Source organism: Entelurus aequoreus, linkage group LG18 (genome assembly GCF_033978785.1).
Source record: "Entelurus aequoreus isolate RoL-2023_Sb linkage group LG18, RoL_Eaeq_v1.1, whole genome shotgun sequence".
NCBI lineage: Eukaryota > Metazoa > Chordata > Actinopteri > Syngnathiformes > Syngnathidae > Entelurus > Entelurus aequoreus.
This window is the reverse complement of record NC_084748.1, coordinates 9,483,508-9,502,576: the sequence shown is the minus strand read 5'-3', so window position 1 is coordinate 9,502,576 and position 19,069 is coordinate 9,483,508. Positions and strand designations below refer to the sequence as shown.

At 38.8% G+C, this 19,069-nt stretch overlaps 1 protein-coding gene across 1 annotated transcript in view; it reads left to right on the top strand.

The window, feature by feature from the left end:
- Positions 1–19,069, top strand: part of LOC133634271 (voltage-dependent T-type calcium channel subunit alpha-1I-like) — a 334,793-nt gene that overhangs the window by 196,008 nt on the left and 119,716 nt on the right. Inside the window, exons 20-21 of the mRNA XM_062027399.1 lie at positions 11,945–12,068; positions 16,409–16,477. Coding sequence (XP_061883383.1) covers positions 11,945–12,068; positions 16,409–16,477 — 193 coding nt within the window. The remainder of the gene's footprint in view (positions 1–11,944; positions 12,069–16,408; positions 16,478–19,069) is intronic.

The following is a 19,069-nucleotide window of genomic DNA, read 5'->3' as shown; positions in this document are numbered from 1 at the left end:
ATATAAATATATAAATATATATATATATATATATATATATATATATATATATATATATATATATATATATATATATATATATATATATATATATATATATATACATATATATATATACTGTATATATATATATATATATATATATATATATATATATATATATATATATATATATATATAATTCTCTCTCTATATATATACTGTGTATATATATATATATATATATATATATATATATATATATATATATATATATATATATATATATATATATATACTGTATATATATATATATATATATATATATATATATATATATATATATATATATATATATATAAATCTCTCTCTATATATATACTGTATATATATATATATATATATATATATATATATATATATATATATATATATATATATATATATATATATATATATATATATATATATATATATATATATATATATATATATAGGCCAAATGCTTTAAGCCCATAGCGGCCCCCCAGTCAGAATGTTCTGACACCCCTGCCTTGGATCGTTGGAAGGAATGTTGGCATTGGTTGAGGTCTGGCACTGAGTTAGCCTGAGAACACGCCGATGTTCTTCAGGGACGGATCAATCTAATCATGATTGAATCAAGTCGGGGGTTGAAATTCATCGCTGACTTTTGTGCGCCAATAACAATTACTCCGCGATTGACGGCGGGGATCGACTCAAACAGGATAAGTGGTCCAGGAAATGGCGGGCTGGTTGACGGATGGAAGTGGTTTTGACAAGGCTGGGAAAACAAAGCCTGTGTTGGCAATAAGGAGCGAAAACACAGCAGGCGCCATGTTTGCTGTGTGTTTTCGCCTCCCTCCCAAAAAGTTGTTATTGTCCTCAGGTTATGTTTTTTCTTTCTTCCCTGAGCCTTCAAACCGCCGGGAAGACCCCTGAAGGCGAAGGAGGATCGCTCAGTCATCCCCGCCTGCCGACGGCCACTTAGGGGAAGCCGGGGGGCCCCCGGGGCTGTGTTTTGGCCTGGCTGGCAGGCGCCATCTGTCAACGCGTAATCTACGTGTGAAGAGTGTTGCGCAACACGGCGCCGCCTGCATGTTTATTCGCACATACGAGCCTGGCATACGCGGGAGGAAGAAATACCAGAGAGAAGGCATTTAGCTCATTGATTAGCGCTGCCCCCAGAGAGCAGATGCCGTCTTCTACCTGTGACTATTTTCGGCTCTGGCTGTGGAACACCTTGAGGTAATCCCGTCCTGCGGAAAAAGGGGGGGGTATTTTTTGTTTTCTTTTGGTCATAAAAAAATACAATCATGTGTGCTTACGGACTGTATCCCTGCAGACTGTATTGATCTGTATTGATTAGGGATGTCTGATAATGGCTTTTTGCCGATATCCGATATTCCGACACCACAACACAACAACTTTACACCAAAACACAACAACTTTACACCACAACATGACAACTTTACACCACGACACGGCAACTTTACGCCAAAACACAATAACTTTACACCACAACACGACAACTTCACACCACAACAACTTTGCACCAAAACACAACAATTTTACACAACAACTTTACGCCACAACACAACAACTTTACACCACAAAACAACAACTTTACACCAAAACACAACAACTTTACACCACAACACAACAACTTTACAACACAACGCAACTTTACACCACAACAAAACAACTTTACGCCGCAACACGACAACTTTACGCCACAAAACAACAACTTTACACCAAAACACAACAACTTTACACCACAACACAACAACTTTACACCAAAACACAACAACTTTACACCACAACACAACAACTTTACACCACAACAAAACAACTTTGCGCCGCAACACGACAACTTTACGCCACAACACAACAACTTTACACCACAACACAACAACTTTACACCACAACACAACTTTACACCACAACAAAACAACTTTGCGCCGCAACACGACAACTTTACGCCACAACACAACAACTTTACACCACAACACAACAACTTTACACCACAACACAACAACTTTACACCACAACACAACTTTACACCACAACAAAACAACTTTGCGCCGCAACACGACAACTTTACGCCACAACATGACAACTTTACACCACGACACGGCAACTTTACGCCAAAACACAATAACTTTACACCACAACACGACAACTTTACACCACAACACAACAACTTTGCACCAAAACACAACAATTTTACACAACAACTTCACGCCACAACACAACAACTTTACACCACAAAACAACAACTTTACAACAAAACACAACAACTTTACACCACAACACAACAACTTTACACCACAACACAACAACTTTACGCCACAACAAAACAACTTTACACCACAACACAACAACTTTACAACACAACACAACTTTACACCACAACAAAACAACTTCACGCCGCAACACGACAACTTTACGCCACAACACGGCAACTTTACGCCACAACACAACAACTTTACACCACACCACAACAACTTTACACCAAAACATGACAACTTTACACAACAACTTTATGCCACAACACAACAACTTTACACCACAACACGACAACTTTACGCCACAACACAACAACTTTACACCACAACACAACAACTTTACACCAAAACATGACAACGCGTAATCTACGTGTGAAGAGTGTTGCGCAACACGGCGCCGACTGCATGTTTATTCGCACATACGAGCCTGGCATACGCGGGAGGAAGAAATACCAGAGAGAAGGCATTTAGCTCATTGATTAGCGCTGCCCCCAGAGAGCAGATGCCGTCTTCTACCTGTGACTATTTTCGGCTCTGGCTGTGGAACACCTTGAGGTAATCCCGTCCTGCGGAAAAAGGGGGGGGTATTTTTTGTTTTCTTTTGGTCATAAAAAAATACAATCATGTGTGCTTACGGACTGTATCCCTGCAGACTGTATTGATCTGTATTGATTAGGGATGTCTGATAATGGCTTTTTGCCGATATCCGATATTCCGACACCACAACACAACAACTTTACACCAAAACACAACAACTTTACACCACAACATGACAACTTTACACCACGACACGGCAACTTTACGCCAAAACACAATAACTTTACACCACAACACGACAACTTCACACCACAACAACTTTGCACCAAAACACAACAATTTTACACAACAACTTTACGCCACAACACAACAACTTTACACCACAAAACAACAACTTTACACCAAAACACAACAACTTTACACCACAACACAACAACTTTACAACACAACGCAACTTTACACCACAACAAAACAACTTTACGCCGCAACACGACAACTTTACGCCACAAAACAACAACTTTACACCAAAACACAACAACTTTACACCACAACACAACAACTTTACACCAAAACACAACAACTTTACACCACAACACAACAACTTTACACCACAACAAAACAACTTTGCGCCGCAACACGACAACTTTACGCCACAACACAACAACTTTACACCACAACACAACAACTTTACACCACAACACAACTTTACACCACAACAAAACAACTTTGCGCCGCAACACGACAACTTTACGCCACAACACAACAACTTTACACCACAACACAACAACTTTACACCACAACACAACAACTTTACACCACAACACAACTTTACACCACAACAAAACAACTTTGCGCCGCAACACGACAACTTTACGCCACAACATGACAACTTTACACCACGACACGGCAACTTTACGCCAAAACACAATAACTTTACACCACAACACGACAACTTTACACCACAACACAACAACTTTGCACCAAAACACAACAATTTTACACAACAACTTCACGCCACAACACAACAACTTTACACCACAAAACAACAACTTTACAACAAAACACAACAACTTTACACCACAACACAACAACTTTACACCACAACACAACAACTTTACGCCACAACAAAACAACTTTACACCACAACACAACAACTTTACAACACAACACAACTTTACACCACAACAAAACAACTTCACGCCGCAACACGACAACTTTACGCCACAACACGGCAACTTTACGCCACAACACAACAACTTTACACCACACCACAACAACTTTACACAAAACATGACAACTTTACACAACAACTTATGCCACAACACAACAACTTTACACCACAACACGACAACTTTACGCCACAACACAACAACTTTACACCACAACACAACAACTTTACACCAAAACATGACAACGCGTAATCTACGTGTGAAGAGTGTTGCGCAACACGGCGCCGCCTGCATGTTTATTCGCACATACGAGCCTGGCATACGCGGGAGGAAGAAATACCAGAGAGAAGGCATTTAGCTCATTGATTAGCGCTGCCCCCAGAGAGCAGATGCCGTCTTCTACCTGTGACTATTTTCGGCTCTGGGCTGTGGAACACCTTGAGGTAATCCCGTCCTGCGGAAAAAGGGGGGGGTATTTTTTGTTTTCTTTTGGTCATAAAAAAATACAATCATGTGTGCTTACGGACTGTATCCCTGCAGACTGTATTGATCTGTATTGATTAGGGATGTCTGATAATGGCTTTTTGCCGATATCCGATATTCCGACACCACAACACAACAACTTTACACCAAAACACAACAACTTTACACCACAACATGACAACTTTACACCACGACACGGCAACTTTACGCCAAAACACAATAACTTACACCACAACACGACAACTTTACACCACACCACAAACAACTTTGCACCAAAACACAACAATTTTACACAACAACTTTACGCCACAACACAACAACTTTACACCACAAAACAACAACTTTACACCAAAACACAACAACTTTACACCACAACACAACAACTTTACAACACAACGCAACTTTACACCACAACAAAACAACTTTACGCCGCAACACGACAACTTTACGCCACAAAACAACAACTTTACACCAAAAACACAACAACTTTACACCACAACACAACAACTTTACACCAAAACACAACAACTTTACACCACAACACAACAACTTTACACCACAACACAACTTTACACCACAACAAAACAACTTTGCGCCGCAACACGACAACTTTACGCCACAACACAACAACTTTACACCACAACACAACAACTTTACACCACAACACAACTTTACACCACAACAAAACAACTTTGGCGCCGCAACACGACAACTTTACGCCACAACACAACAACTTTACACCACAACACAACAACTTTACACCACAACACAACAACTTTACACCACAACACAACTTTACACCACAACAAAACAACTTTGCGCCGCAACACGACAACTTTACGCCACAACATGACAACTTTACACCACGACACGGCAACTTTACGCCAAAACACAATAACTTTACACCACAACACGACAACTTTACACCACAACACAACAACTTTGCACCAAACACAACAATTTTACACAACAACTTCACGCCACAACACAACAACTTTACACCACAAAACAACAACTTTACAACAAAACACAACAACTTTACACCACAACACAACAACTTTACGCCACAACACAACAACTTTACGCCACAACAAAACAACTTTACACCACAACACAACAACTTTACAACACAACACAACTTTACACCACAACAAAACAACTTTACGCCGCAACACGACAACTTTACGCCACAACACGGCAACTTTACGCCACAACACAACAACTTTACACCACAACACAACAACTTTACACCAAAACATGACAACTTTACACAACAACTTTATGCCACAACACAACAACTTTACACCACAACACGACAACTTTACGCCACAACACAACAACTTTACACCACAACACAACAACTTTACACCAAAACATGTCAACGCGTAATCTACGTGTGAAGAGTGTTGCGCAACACGGCGCCGACTGCATGTTTATTCGCACATACGAGCCTGGCATACGCGGGAGGAAGAAATACCAGAGAGAAGGCATTTAGCTCATTGATTAGCGCTGCCCCCAGAGAGCAGATGCCGTCTTCTACCTGTGACTATTTTCGGCTCTGGCTGTGGAACACCTTGAGGTAATCCCGTCCTGCGGAAAAAGGGGGGGGTATTTTTTGTTTTCTTTTGGTCATAAAAAAATACAATCATGTGTGCTTACGGACTGTATCCCTGCAGACTGTATTGATCTGTATTGATTAGGGATGTCTGATAATGGCTTTTTGCCGATATCCGATATTCCGACACCACAACACAACAACTTTACACCAAAACACAACAACTTTACACCACAACATGACAACTTTACACCACGACACGGCAACTTTACGCCAAAACACAATAACTTTACACCACAACACGACAACTTTACACCACACCACAACAACTTTGCACCAAAACACAACAATTTTACACAACAACTTCACGCCACAACACAACAACTTTACACCACAAAACAACAACTTTACACCAAAACACAACAACTTTACACCACAACATGACAACTTTACACCACGACACGGCAACTTTACGCCAAAACACAATAACTTTACACCACAACACGACAACTTTACACCACACCACAACAACTTTGCACCAAAACACAACAATTTTACACAACAACTTCACGCCACAACACAACAACTTTACACCACACCACAACAACTTTGCACCAAAACACAACAATTTTACACAACAACTTTACGCCACAACACAACAACTTTACACCACAAAACAACAACTTTACACCAAAACACAACAACTTTACACCACAACACAACAACTTTACAACACAACGCAACTTTACACCACAACAAAACAACTTTACGCCGCAACACGACAACTTTACGCCACAAAACAACAACTTTACACCAAAACACAACAACTTTACACCACAACACAACAACTTTACACCACAACACAACTTTACACCACAACAAAACAACTTTGCGCCGCAACACGACAACTTTACGCCACAACACAACAACTTTACACCACAACACAACAACTTTACACCACAACACAACTTTACACCACAACAAAACAACTTTGCGCCGCAACACGACAACTTTACGCCACAACACAACAACTTTACACCACAACACAACAACTTTACACCACAACACAACAACTTTACACCACAACACAACTTTACACCACAACAAAACAACTTTGCGCCGCAACACGACAACTTTACGCCACAACATGACAACTTTACACCACGACACGGCAACTTTACGCCAAAACACAATAACTTTACACCACAACACGACAACTTTACACCACAACACAACAACTTTGCACCAAAACACAACAATTTTACACAACAACTTCACGCCACAACACAACAACTTTACACCACAAAACAACAACTTTACAACAAAACACAACAACTGTACACCACAACACAACAACTTTACACCACAACACAACAACTTTACGCCACAACAAAACAACTTTACACCACAACACAACAACTTTACAACACAACACAACTTTACACCACAACAAAACAACTTTACGCCGCAACACGACAACTTTACGCCACAACACGGCAACTTTACGCCACAACACAACAACTTTACACCACAACACAACAACTTTACACCAAAACATGACAACTTTACACAACAACTTTATGCCACAACACAACAACTTTACACCACAACACGACAACTTTACGCCACAACACAACAACTTTACACCACAACACAACAACTTTACACCAAAACATGACAACGCGTAATCTACGTGTGAAGAGTGTTGCGCAACACGGCGCCGACTCCATGTTTATTCGCACATACGAGCCTGGCATACGCGGGAGGAAGAAATACCAGAGAGAAGGCATTTAGCTCATTGATTAGCGCTGCCCCCAGAGAGCAGATGCCGTCTTCTACCTGTGACTATTTTCGGCTCTGGCTGTGGAACACCTTGAGGTAATCCCGTCCTGCGGAAAAAGTGTCGCATGGCGAGGCTTTGACGAGGCGGCAGGTGTACTCGCAGATAGCGCCGTGGCTCTTTGACTCGGAAGCGCCGGGAACAAAGCGGAGCCCCGGTATTGTGGCGCCTCACACTCACAATTGCATTTGCATTTTAAGCACACCCCCTTTCCCCCCCAGTTGGACACCTCCGAGCGTCCCGGGATTGTCTTGGTGTCACTCCTTGTTGAACGCCGAGGAATCGCATCGGGACGCAGCTTGTAACCAATTTAATTCTAGGGACGCGCCAATTCACCGCCCTTATGGTAATTTCTTTTGAGAAAAAAAAAAAAACGATGACAAAAAGTCGATCCCGTCCGGCTCAGGTTGCCAACTCCCTGAAGAAGAAAGAAGAAGGGACACCTTGCAGGGCCCATTTATTCTCGCCTTGTTTGTATTCGTGCGATCGGAGTTTTGTAACATCCGCAAAAGTTGAATGGGAGCAACTGGATTGGTGTTGGTTGAAGACCTTTTAAAGAGTCCACTTGCATTGATTAAACCAGGGGTGTCAAACTCATTTTTAGATCGGGGGCCACATGGAGAAAAAATCTACTCCCAGCACGATAACTTAACATTACAATAATATTACAATAAAAATGTAGAAAAAAATACCGGCATCTGTAGAGTTTAGATCAGGGGTGTCAAACTCATTTTAGATCGGGGGCCACATGAAGACAAATCTACTCCCAAGTGGGCCGGACTGGTACAATCAAGGCATGATAACATGAAAATTAAAAAAAACTTCAGATTCTTTGTTTAAAAATAGAACAAGCACATTCTGAAATTGTACAAATCATAATGTTGTTGTTTTTTTTACAATTACCTGTTGCGGTTAATAGTATATATACTTTTTTGGTTGTTATTTATATTTCTGAATAAATTATGTGATGGTTCATCAGTCAACTCATTGGTGTTAATTTTCAATCTATCAAGATAAAAAAAATAATACATCGAAATCAAATTACAGGATGTTATTTATTTAGTTTGATCATTTTCCTCGACTGATGTACTCACATCATGTGGTTTACTTTTTACATATGTAGCATCATCTACAAAGATACAAAGAATTGCTATTGCGACATCTAATGGACACATTTAGAACAGCTGTTTCTTCCATTCAAAAATTTCAGGTTAATTTTTATACTTAGCAAACTCATCCTGCGGGCCGGATAAAACCTGTTCGCGGGCCTGATCCGGCCCTCGGGCCGTACGTTTGACATCCCTGGTTTAGATCCATGAAGGAAAGAAGAAAGTGAATGAATGTTTATAACTGAATAAATTACATTAATGAATAAATAAATAAATAAATAAATAAATAGATAAATAAATAAATAAATAAATAAATAAATAAATAAATAAATAAATTATAATAATAACAATAATAAATAATAATAATAATAATTAATAAATAAAAAAATAGTTTTCTTTAGTATTATGTTTTTTTTATTAATTACGTAACGTTTATGACAACCTTTTTCCAAAACACAATATAGAACAGACCTGGGCATTCTGCGGCCCGCGTGAGGCCAATTATAAATTACAAAATAAATTTTAAAAAGTATCTATGTCGAGTGTGCAATACAACGGTGCTGCTTTTTGTTTTGAAAATCGTTATTTGTATTACTTCCGTGTGGACGTATGCGTGTGCGTGGTTGTGAGTGAATGTGAACAGCTGCAATTACAAAATAAAGTTGAAAAAACATCTATGTCCTGCGCGCAATACAACTGTGCTGCTTTTATTTTGAAAAGTATTATTTAAGGGCGTGTGTCCGTGTGTAACCTGCGAGTGAAGGTGCACATGCAGCGACAAGTGATGCACGGTTTACACCCGAGACGCTAAAAAGAGAAAAGTTGATGACGAATGGCGTGTTTCCAACAAGACATGGACTGCCAAGCAACGTTCCCTCTAAGGTGCGTGCCTGCGCAATTGCGCACTGCTCAAGCGTCCGCTGCGCGCAGCAAGTATATGCCGCGCACCAAATCAAATCCCATCTGAATTCTAAACAAAATAAACATATTTATTCTATGGAATTTTGCAATGCAACTTTGAGTGACAGTGACAACAAGCGGCCCTAACGGTGTTCGTCAACACCGTTCAATTGAACACCGTTCAATTATTGTAACGTCTATCGAGATGCTTCGAGGACAGGAATTATATCGATCACTTTATTGAGCAAAACTGTTTATATTCGGACATAACCACACCAAAAACATGAGTAAAACACTTCTATCTCGAAAAACTAGTCATTTTCTGCCGTACAAACCAGGCCAAAACCAACTTGTCATCTGTCACCAACACGCATAGCACTAAACCTCTGGTGCGTTTATGGCCACACAAAAAGTCGGACAACTCAAACACCACACAAAGTTACGCTATGACTCCTCAGTCATACGTGTGCTTATTTTACTGTCATTTATTATTCATGTTAATTTATTTATATTAGTCATGGAATGCTGTTACACACACTATGTTGAAGTATTACTATTATTATTAATTATTATTATTATTAATCTTACGGTATATATCAAAAATAATATTGAGCAAAATTTAATTGAAATATTGTCGATGTGGCCCTCCAGCAGTGCTCGGGTTGCTCATGCGGCCCCCGGTAAAAATTAATTGCCCACCCCTGATATAGAATGTGAGATACAACCATGAATTGATTAACGTGGACCCCGAATTAAAGGACTACTGAAATGAATTTTTTTTTATTTAAACGGGGATAGCAGATCCATTCTATGTGTCATACTTGATCATTTCGCGATATTGCCATATTTTTGCTGAAAGGATTTAGTAGAGAACATTGACGATAAAGTTTGCAACTTTTGGTCGCTGATTAAAAAAAAGCCTTGCCTGTACCGGAAGTAGCGTGACGTCGCAGGTTGAAAGTTCTCCTCACATTTCCTCATTGTTTACACCAGCAGCGAGAGCGATTCGGACCGAGAAAGCGACGATTACCCCATTAATTTGAGCGAGGATGAAATATTCGTGGATGAGGAACGTGAGAGTGAAGGACTAGAGTGCAGTGCAGGACGTATCTTTTTTCGCTCTGACCGCAACTTAGGTAAAAGGGCTCATTGGACTCCACACTCTCTCCTTTTTCTATTGTGGATCACGGATTTGTATTTTAAACCACCTCGGATACTATATCCTCTTGAAAATGAGAGTCGAGAACGCGAAATGGACATTCACAGTGACTTTTATCTCCACGACAATACATCGGTGAAGCACTTTAGCTACGGAGCTAACGTGATAGCATCGTGCTTAAATGCAGATAGAAACAAAAGAAATAAGCCCCTGACTGGAAGGATAGACAGAAGATCAACAATACTACTATCAGGAGACACCGAACCAAACACCGGACCTGTAACTACACGGTTAATGCTGTGCCGCCTGTCGAAGCCTAGCAATGCTGTTGCTAACGACGCCATTGAAGCTAACTTAGCTACGGGACCTCGTCAGAGCTATGATAAAAACATTAGCTATCTACCTGCGTCAGCCCTCATCTGCTCATCAACACCCGTGCTCACCTGCGTTCCAGCGATCGACGGCGCGACGAAGGACTTCACCCGATCATCGATGCGGTCGGCGGCTAGCGTCGGCTAGCGCGTCTGCTATCCAAGTCAAAGTCCTCCTGGTTGTGTTGCTGCAGCCAGCCGCTAATACACCGATCCCACCTACAGCTTTCTTCTTTGTAGTCTTCATTGTTCATTAAACAAATTGCAAAAGATTCACCAACACAGACGTCCAGAATACTGTGGAATTTTGCGATGAAAACAGAGCTGTTTTTTATGACTTACATGCGGCTGTAGGCAACCCCTTGATGTATTTTTTTCGAGCAATTCCACAATATGGCAGTAGCTGCATTCATAATGAGTACATGAGCTGTAGAATGTTACGACTCAGCCGTCACAACTCCTGACTCAGCAGTTTGCTGCTTATCGCCATGACAACGTTGGTTCCGTGTATAATATATTTGTTCTCCCTGCGCCAGGTTCCGGCTGCTGTGTCAGTCCATCATCGCTCACAAGCTCTTTGACTACGTGGTCCTGGTCTTCATCTTCCTCAACTGCATCACGGTGGCTCTGGAGAGGCCCAGGATCCTTCAGGGCAGCCTGGTAGGAGCCGCCAGTCCCACTCTACGACTTCACACTTAAAAGTGACACATTGGTTTAGTCGTTGCTCGGAGGGTCCTTGAACGCATCTCCATGCAGGTCCGTTGTGAATTAATTATTCATGTAATAAAAAAAATCAGGAGAACAGAATAAATCTGTCCCAGGTTGGACTTTATCGCCGACAGAACTTGAAAAGATGAGAACAACAACACTGGCTATTACTTACTTGAATTAAAAGGGGACATACTTTGATTAAGAGGGGACAGATCGAAAGAAGAGAGAAAATAGAGTAAAAAAAGACAATAAAAAGGGCTAGGGGTAAAAGATGAGAACGACAACACTGGTTATTACGACTTGGATTAAATGGGAATATACTTTGATTAAGAGGGGACAGATCGAAAGAAGAGAGAAAATAAAGTAAAAAAGACAATAAAAATGGCTAGGGGTAAAAGATGAGAACAACAACACTGGTTATTACTTAGATTAAAAGGGGATATACTTTGATTAAGAGGGGACAGATCCTTAAGAAGAGAGAAAATAGAGTAAAAAAGACAATGAAAAGGGCTAGGGGTAAAAGATGAGAACAACAACACTGGCTATTACTTACTTAGATTAAAAGGGGATATACTTTGATTAAGAGGGGACAGATCGAAAGAAGAGAGAAAATAAAGTAAAAAAGACAATAAAAAGGGCTAGGGGTAAAAGATGAGAACAACAACACTGGTTATTACGACTTGGATTAAATGGGAACATACTTTGATTAAGAGGGGACAGATCAAAATAAGAGAGAAAATAGAGTAAAAAAGACAATAAAAAGGGCTAGGCGTTAAAGATGAGAACAACAACACTGGCTATTACTTACTTAGATTAAAAGGGGATATACTTTGATTAAGAGGGGACAGATCCTTAAGAAGAGAGAAAATAGTGTAAACAAAGACAATAATAAGGGCTAGAGCTAAAAGATGAGCGCAACGACACTGGCTATTAATTACTTGGACTAAAAGGGGAAATACTTTGATTAAGAGGGGACAGATGAAAATAAGAGAGAAAATAGAGTAAAAAAGACAATAAAAAGGGCTAGGGGTAAAAGATGAGAACAACAACACTGGTTATTACTTAGATTAAAAGGAGATATACTTTGATTAAGAGGGGACAGATCCTTAAGAAGAGAGAAAATAGTGTAAACAAAGACAATAATAAGGGCTAGAGCTAAAAGATGAGCGCAACGACACTGGCTATTAATTACTTGGACTAAAAGGGGAAATACTTTGATTAAGAGGGGACAGATGAAAATAAGAGAGAAAATAGAGTAAAAAAGACAATAAAAAGGGCTAGGGGTAAAAGATGAGAACAACAACACTGGCTATTACTTACATGGACTAAAAGGGGACATACTTTGATTAAGAGGGGACAGATCGAAAGAAGAGAGAGAATAGAGTAAAAAAGACAATAAAAAGGGCTAGGGCTTCAAGATGGGAACAACAACAATGGTCATTACTTTCCTGGATTAAAAGGGACATACTTTGATTAAGAGGGGACGGATCGAAAGAAGAGAGAAAATAGAGTAAAAAAAAAGACAATAAAAAGGTTTAGGGGTTAAAAATGAGAACAACAACACTGGCTATTACTTACTTGGATTAAAAGGAGACATACTTTGATTAAGAGGGGACAGATCGAAAGAAGAGAGAAAATAGAGTAAAAAAAGACAATAAAAAGGGCTAGGGGTAAAAGATGAGAACAACAACACTGGTTATTACGACTTGGATTAAATGGGAACATACTTTGATTAAGAGGGGACAGATCGAAAGAAGAGAGAAAATAAAGTAAAAAAGACAATAAAAAGGGCTAGGGGTAAAAGATGAGAACAACAACACTGGCTATTACTTGGATTAAAAGGGGATATACTTTGATTAAGAGGGGACAGATCCTTAAGAAGAGAGAAAATAGAGTAAAAAAGACAATGAAAAGGGCTAGGGGTAAAAGATGAGAACAACAACACTGGCTATTACTTACTTAGATTAAAAGGGGATATACTTTGATTAAGAGGGGACAGATCCTTAAGAAGAGAGAAAATAGAGTAAAAAAGACAATGAATGGGCTAGGGGTAAAAGATGAGAACAACAACACTGGTTATTACTTAGATTAAAAGGGGATATACTTTGATTAAGAGGGGACAGATCCTTAAGAAGAGAGAAAATAGAGTAAACAAAGACAATAATAAGGGCTAGAGCTGAAAGATGAGAACAACAACACTGGCTATTACTTACTTGGACTAAAAGGGGAAAAACTTTGATTAAGAGGGGACAGATGAAAATAAGACAGAAAATAGAGTAAAAAAGACAATAAAAAGGGCTAGGCGTTAAAAATGAGAACAACAACACTGGCTATTACTTACTTGGACTAAAAGGGGACATACTTTGATTAAGAGGGGACAGATCGAAAGAAGAGAGAAAATAGAAAAAAAAAGACAATAAAAAGAGCTAGGGCTTCAAGATGAGAACAACAACAATGGTCATTACTTTCCTGGATTAAAAGGGACATACTTTGATTAAGAGGGGACAGATCGAAAGAAGAGAGAAAATAGAGTAAAAAAAAGACAATAAAAAGGTTTAGGGGTTAAAAATGAGAACAACAACACTGGCTATTACTTACTTGGACTAAAAGGGGACATACTTTGATTAAGAGGGGACAGATCCTTAAGAAGAGAGAAAATAGAGTAAAAAAGACAATAAAAAGGGTTAAGGCTAAAAGATGAGAACAACAACACTGGCTATTACTTACTTAGATTAAAAAGGGATATACTTTGATTAAGAGGGGACAGATCGAAAGAAGAGAGAAAATAGAATAAAAAAAGACAATGAAAAGGGCTAGGGGCTAAAAATGAGAACAACAACACTGGCTATTACTTACTGAGATTAAAGGGGGATATACTTTGATTAAGAGGGGACAGATCAAAATAAGAGAGAGAATAGAGTAAAAAAGACTATAAAAAGGGCTAGGCATTAAAAATGAGAACAACAACACTGGCTATTACTTACTTGGATTAAAAAGGGACATACTTTGATTAAGAGGGGACAGATCTAAGAAGAGAGAAAATAGAGTAAAAAAAAAGACAATAAAGAGGGCTAGGGGTTACAGATGAGAACAACAACACTGGTTATTACTTACTTGGATTAAAAAGCGACATACTTTGATTAAAAGGGGACAGATTGAAAGAAGAAAGAAAATAGAGTAAAAAAGACAATAAAAAGGGTTAGGCTTAAATATGAGAACAACAACACTGGCTATTACTTGCTTGGACTAAAAGGGGACATACTTTGATTAAGAGGGGACAGATCAAAATAAGAGAGAGAATAGAGTAAAAAAGACAATAAAAAGGGCTAGGCGTTAAAAATGAGAACAACAACACTGGTTATTATGTATTTGGACTAAAAGGGGACATACTTTGATTAAGAGGGGACAGATCCTTAAGAAGAGAGAAAATAGAGTAAAAAAAGACAATAAAAAGGGTTAGGGCTTAAAGATGAGAACAACAACTCTGGCTATTACTTACTTGGATTAAAAGGGGATATACTTTGATTAAGAGGGGACAGATCCTTAAGAAGAGAGAAAATAGAGTAAAAAAGACAATAAAAAGGGCTAGGCGTTAAAGATGAGAACAACAACACTGGCTATTACTTACTTGGACTAAAAGGTAACATACTTTGATTAAGAGGGGACAGATCAAAAGGATAGAGAAAATTTAGTAAAAAAAGACAATAAAAAGGGTTAGGCGTTAAAAATGAGAACAACAACACTGGCTATTACTTACTGACATTAAAAGGGGACATACTTTGATTAAGAGGGGACAGATCAAAATAAGAGAGAGAATAGAGTAAAAAAGACAATAAAAAGGGCTAGGCGTTAAAAATGAGAACAACAACACTGGCTATTACTTACTTGGACTAAAAGGGACATACTTTGATTAAGAGGGGACAGATCAAAATAAGAGAGAAAATAGAGTAAAAAAGACAATAAAAAGGGCTAGGCGTTAAAAATGAGAACAACAACACTGGCTATTACTTACTTGGACTAAAAGGGACATACTTTGATTAAGAGGGGACAGATCAAAATAAGAGAGAAAATAGAGTAAAAAAGACAATAAAAAGGGCTAGGCGTTAAAAATGAGAACAACAACACTGACTATTACTTACTGAGATTAAAAGGGGACATACTTTGTGTCATAACCATAAAAAGTCTCATAGTACAAAGAGGCTTCAAGATGAAAGGATAGATTTCAGTTCCTCCAACTTGTATTTGCGATGCGGTGGTGCGCGTCAATCACTTCCTCTCCTCTTTCGCAGGAAAGGCTCTTCCTCACTCTCTCCAACTACATCTTCACCGCCATCTTTGTCGCCGAGATGACTGTCAAGGTAAGAACATCCCCCTCCTCCCGCCCCTCGTCCTTCGCCAGCCACCGTAAATCCTGCTCGTGTGTTCGGAGGGTGGGATCTCTGCCCCCCGCCTGTCATCCCGCCCGTCTCCCAGATATCTGCTATCTCCTCACCATGTTTTAAAGTCACGTCCTCCCAGCGCCACATGATTATTTCTCCTTTCCCTCCTTTAACTCTTCCTCGCTACTTTGGCTCACTTCGCCTGCAGTTTCCATCCGCGGGCCCATTAGCGGCGGCCGGTTAGGAGATAACGAGGTTAATTAGCGGGCTCTTGCTCCTCGTCAGAGGGCCTTCAGCTGCTGGTGGACTTCTCGCCCATAAACACACAAACACACACACAAGCTTTAATCCCCAAGCTGCGAGAGTGCTATTATCCATTATTCATGCCGTATCAAGGGTGCTAATTCTGACTGGACTTAATGAAGTACAGTATACGTGTACAGTACTCGTGTACAGTACAGTACACGTACTTCATATAAGGTGATGCAGAGTTCACCATGCATAAAGTTATTGGCATGTTCTCTCATTTCATCTTCTTTTTTCTCCGGGTCTTTTGTTTGAAAAGTTGTTTTTGTAGGCGATTGCCGACCTGCCCTGTCCTTTAAACATGATGGTCTAACATACATTTTTACTGTTTTTGTAAAGTGAAGTGAATTATATTTATATAGCGCTTTTCTCTAGTGACTCAAAGCACTTTTACCAATATCTAAGTTACATTTAAACCAGTGTGGGTGTCACTGGGATCAGGTTTGAAAAATCCCTCCTTTTTGGGACCACCCTCATTTTGATAGATTTCACCACCAGGGAGCAAATGAGACATTCTCTATTAGATGCAATGGTTTTCCGTATTGGGAACCATGATTTATGTCCTAACTTGTTCACACCTCCTCATATGGAAGCTACTTTTCCTTGTTGGTGTCTCAAGAAGGGTAGCTATACAAGAACACACACACACACACACACACATTCTTGTATTTCATACATTCTTGAGACCACTGAAAAATGCCTACCTCTTTAGGACTACCCTTTCTAGATATATAAAGATTTGTATTTACAACATTAATAATATATACATACTATGCAAATAAAAAAAAGGTAAGCTCTTTGTTATTTTTTTTTAATTTTTCGTTTGTAATTGGTTTTTAATCTTCATTATTTAATAATAATAATAACAGATTTTATTTGTAAAAAAGCACTTTACATTGAGTAAACAACCTCAAAGTGCTACAGTGTATTAAATAAATAAATAATAATAAAATCAATTAAATTAAATTAAAATAAAATAAAAAGATAATAAAAATAAATACAAATAAAAACTAGAACAGCCTAATAGCTAGAACTAGTATGCATACATATATATATATATTTTTAAAAAAAGGCTTTTTTAAAAAGAAGGGTTTTTAAGCCTTTTTTAAAAGCATCCACAGTCTGCGGTGCCCTCAGGTGGTCAGGGAGAGCGTTCCACAGACTGGGAGCGGTGGAGCAGAAAGCCCGGTCTCCCATTGTTCGTAGCTTTGTCCTCGTAGGTTGGTCCTGTGGAGGATTTGGGTGTGAGTAGTTCTTTGAGGTAGAGGGGGGCATTTCCATGGAGGCACTTCAAGTTATTACAGTATGTCTCTATATACATTTTTATTTAATTTTTTTAAATTTATTTTGGCCAAAGGGGGCACATTTCAATTTCTTACACACACTTGTTATTACATATGTTGGCCAGAGGGAGAGCACTTCAAATTTTTACACACACTTGTTATTTCATATGTTGACCAGAGGGGGAGCACTTTTAAAATCGACACACAGTCAATTTGAAAAATTGCACCTTTTTGGGACCACCCTCATTTTGATGGATTTCACCACCAGGGGGTGCAAATGAGACATTCTCTATTGGATGCAATGGTTTTCCGTATTGGGACCATGATTTATGTCCTAACTTGTTCACACCTCCTCATATGGAAGCTACTTTTCCTTGTTGGTGTCTCAAGAAGGGTAGCTATACAAGAACACAGACACACACACACACACACACATTCTTGTATTTCATACATTCTTGAGACCACTGAAAAATGCCTACCTCTTTAGGACTACCCTTTCTAGATATATAAAGATTTGTATTTACAACATTAATAATATATACATACTATGCAAATAAAAAAAAGGTAAGCTTTTTGTTAATTTTTTTTAATTTTTCGTTTGTAATTGGTTTTTAATCTTCATTATTTAATAATAATTATAACAGATTTTATTTGTAAAAAAGCACTTTACATTGAGTAAACAACCTCAAAGTGCTACAGTGTATTAAATAAATAAGTAATAATAAAATAAATTAAATTAAATTAAAATAAAATAAAAAGATAATACAAATAAATACAAATAAAAACTAGTACAGCCTAATAGCTAGAACTAGTATGCATACATATATATATATATATATTTAAAAAAAAGGCTTTTTTAAAAAGAAGGGTTTTTAAGCCTTTTTTAAAAGCATCCACAGTCTGCGGTGCCCTCAGGTGGTCAGGGAGAGCGTTCCACAGACTGGGAGCGGTGGAGCAGAAAACCCGGTCTCCCATTGTTCGT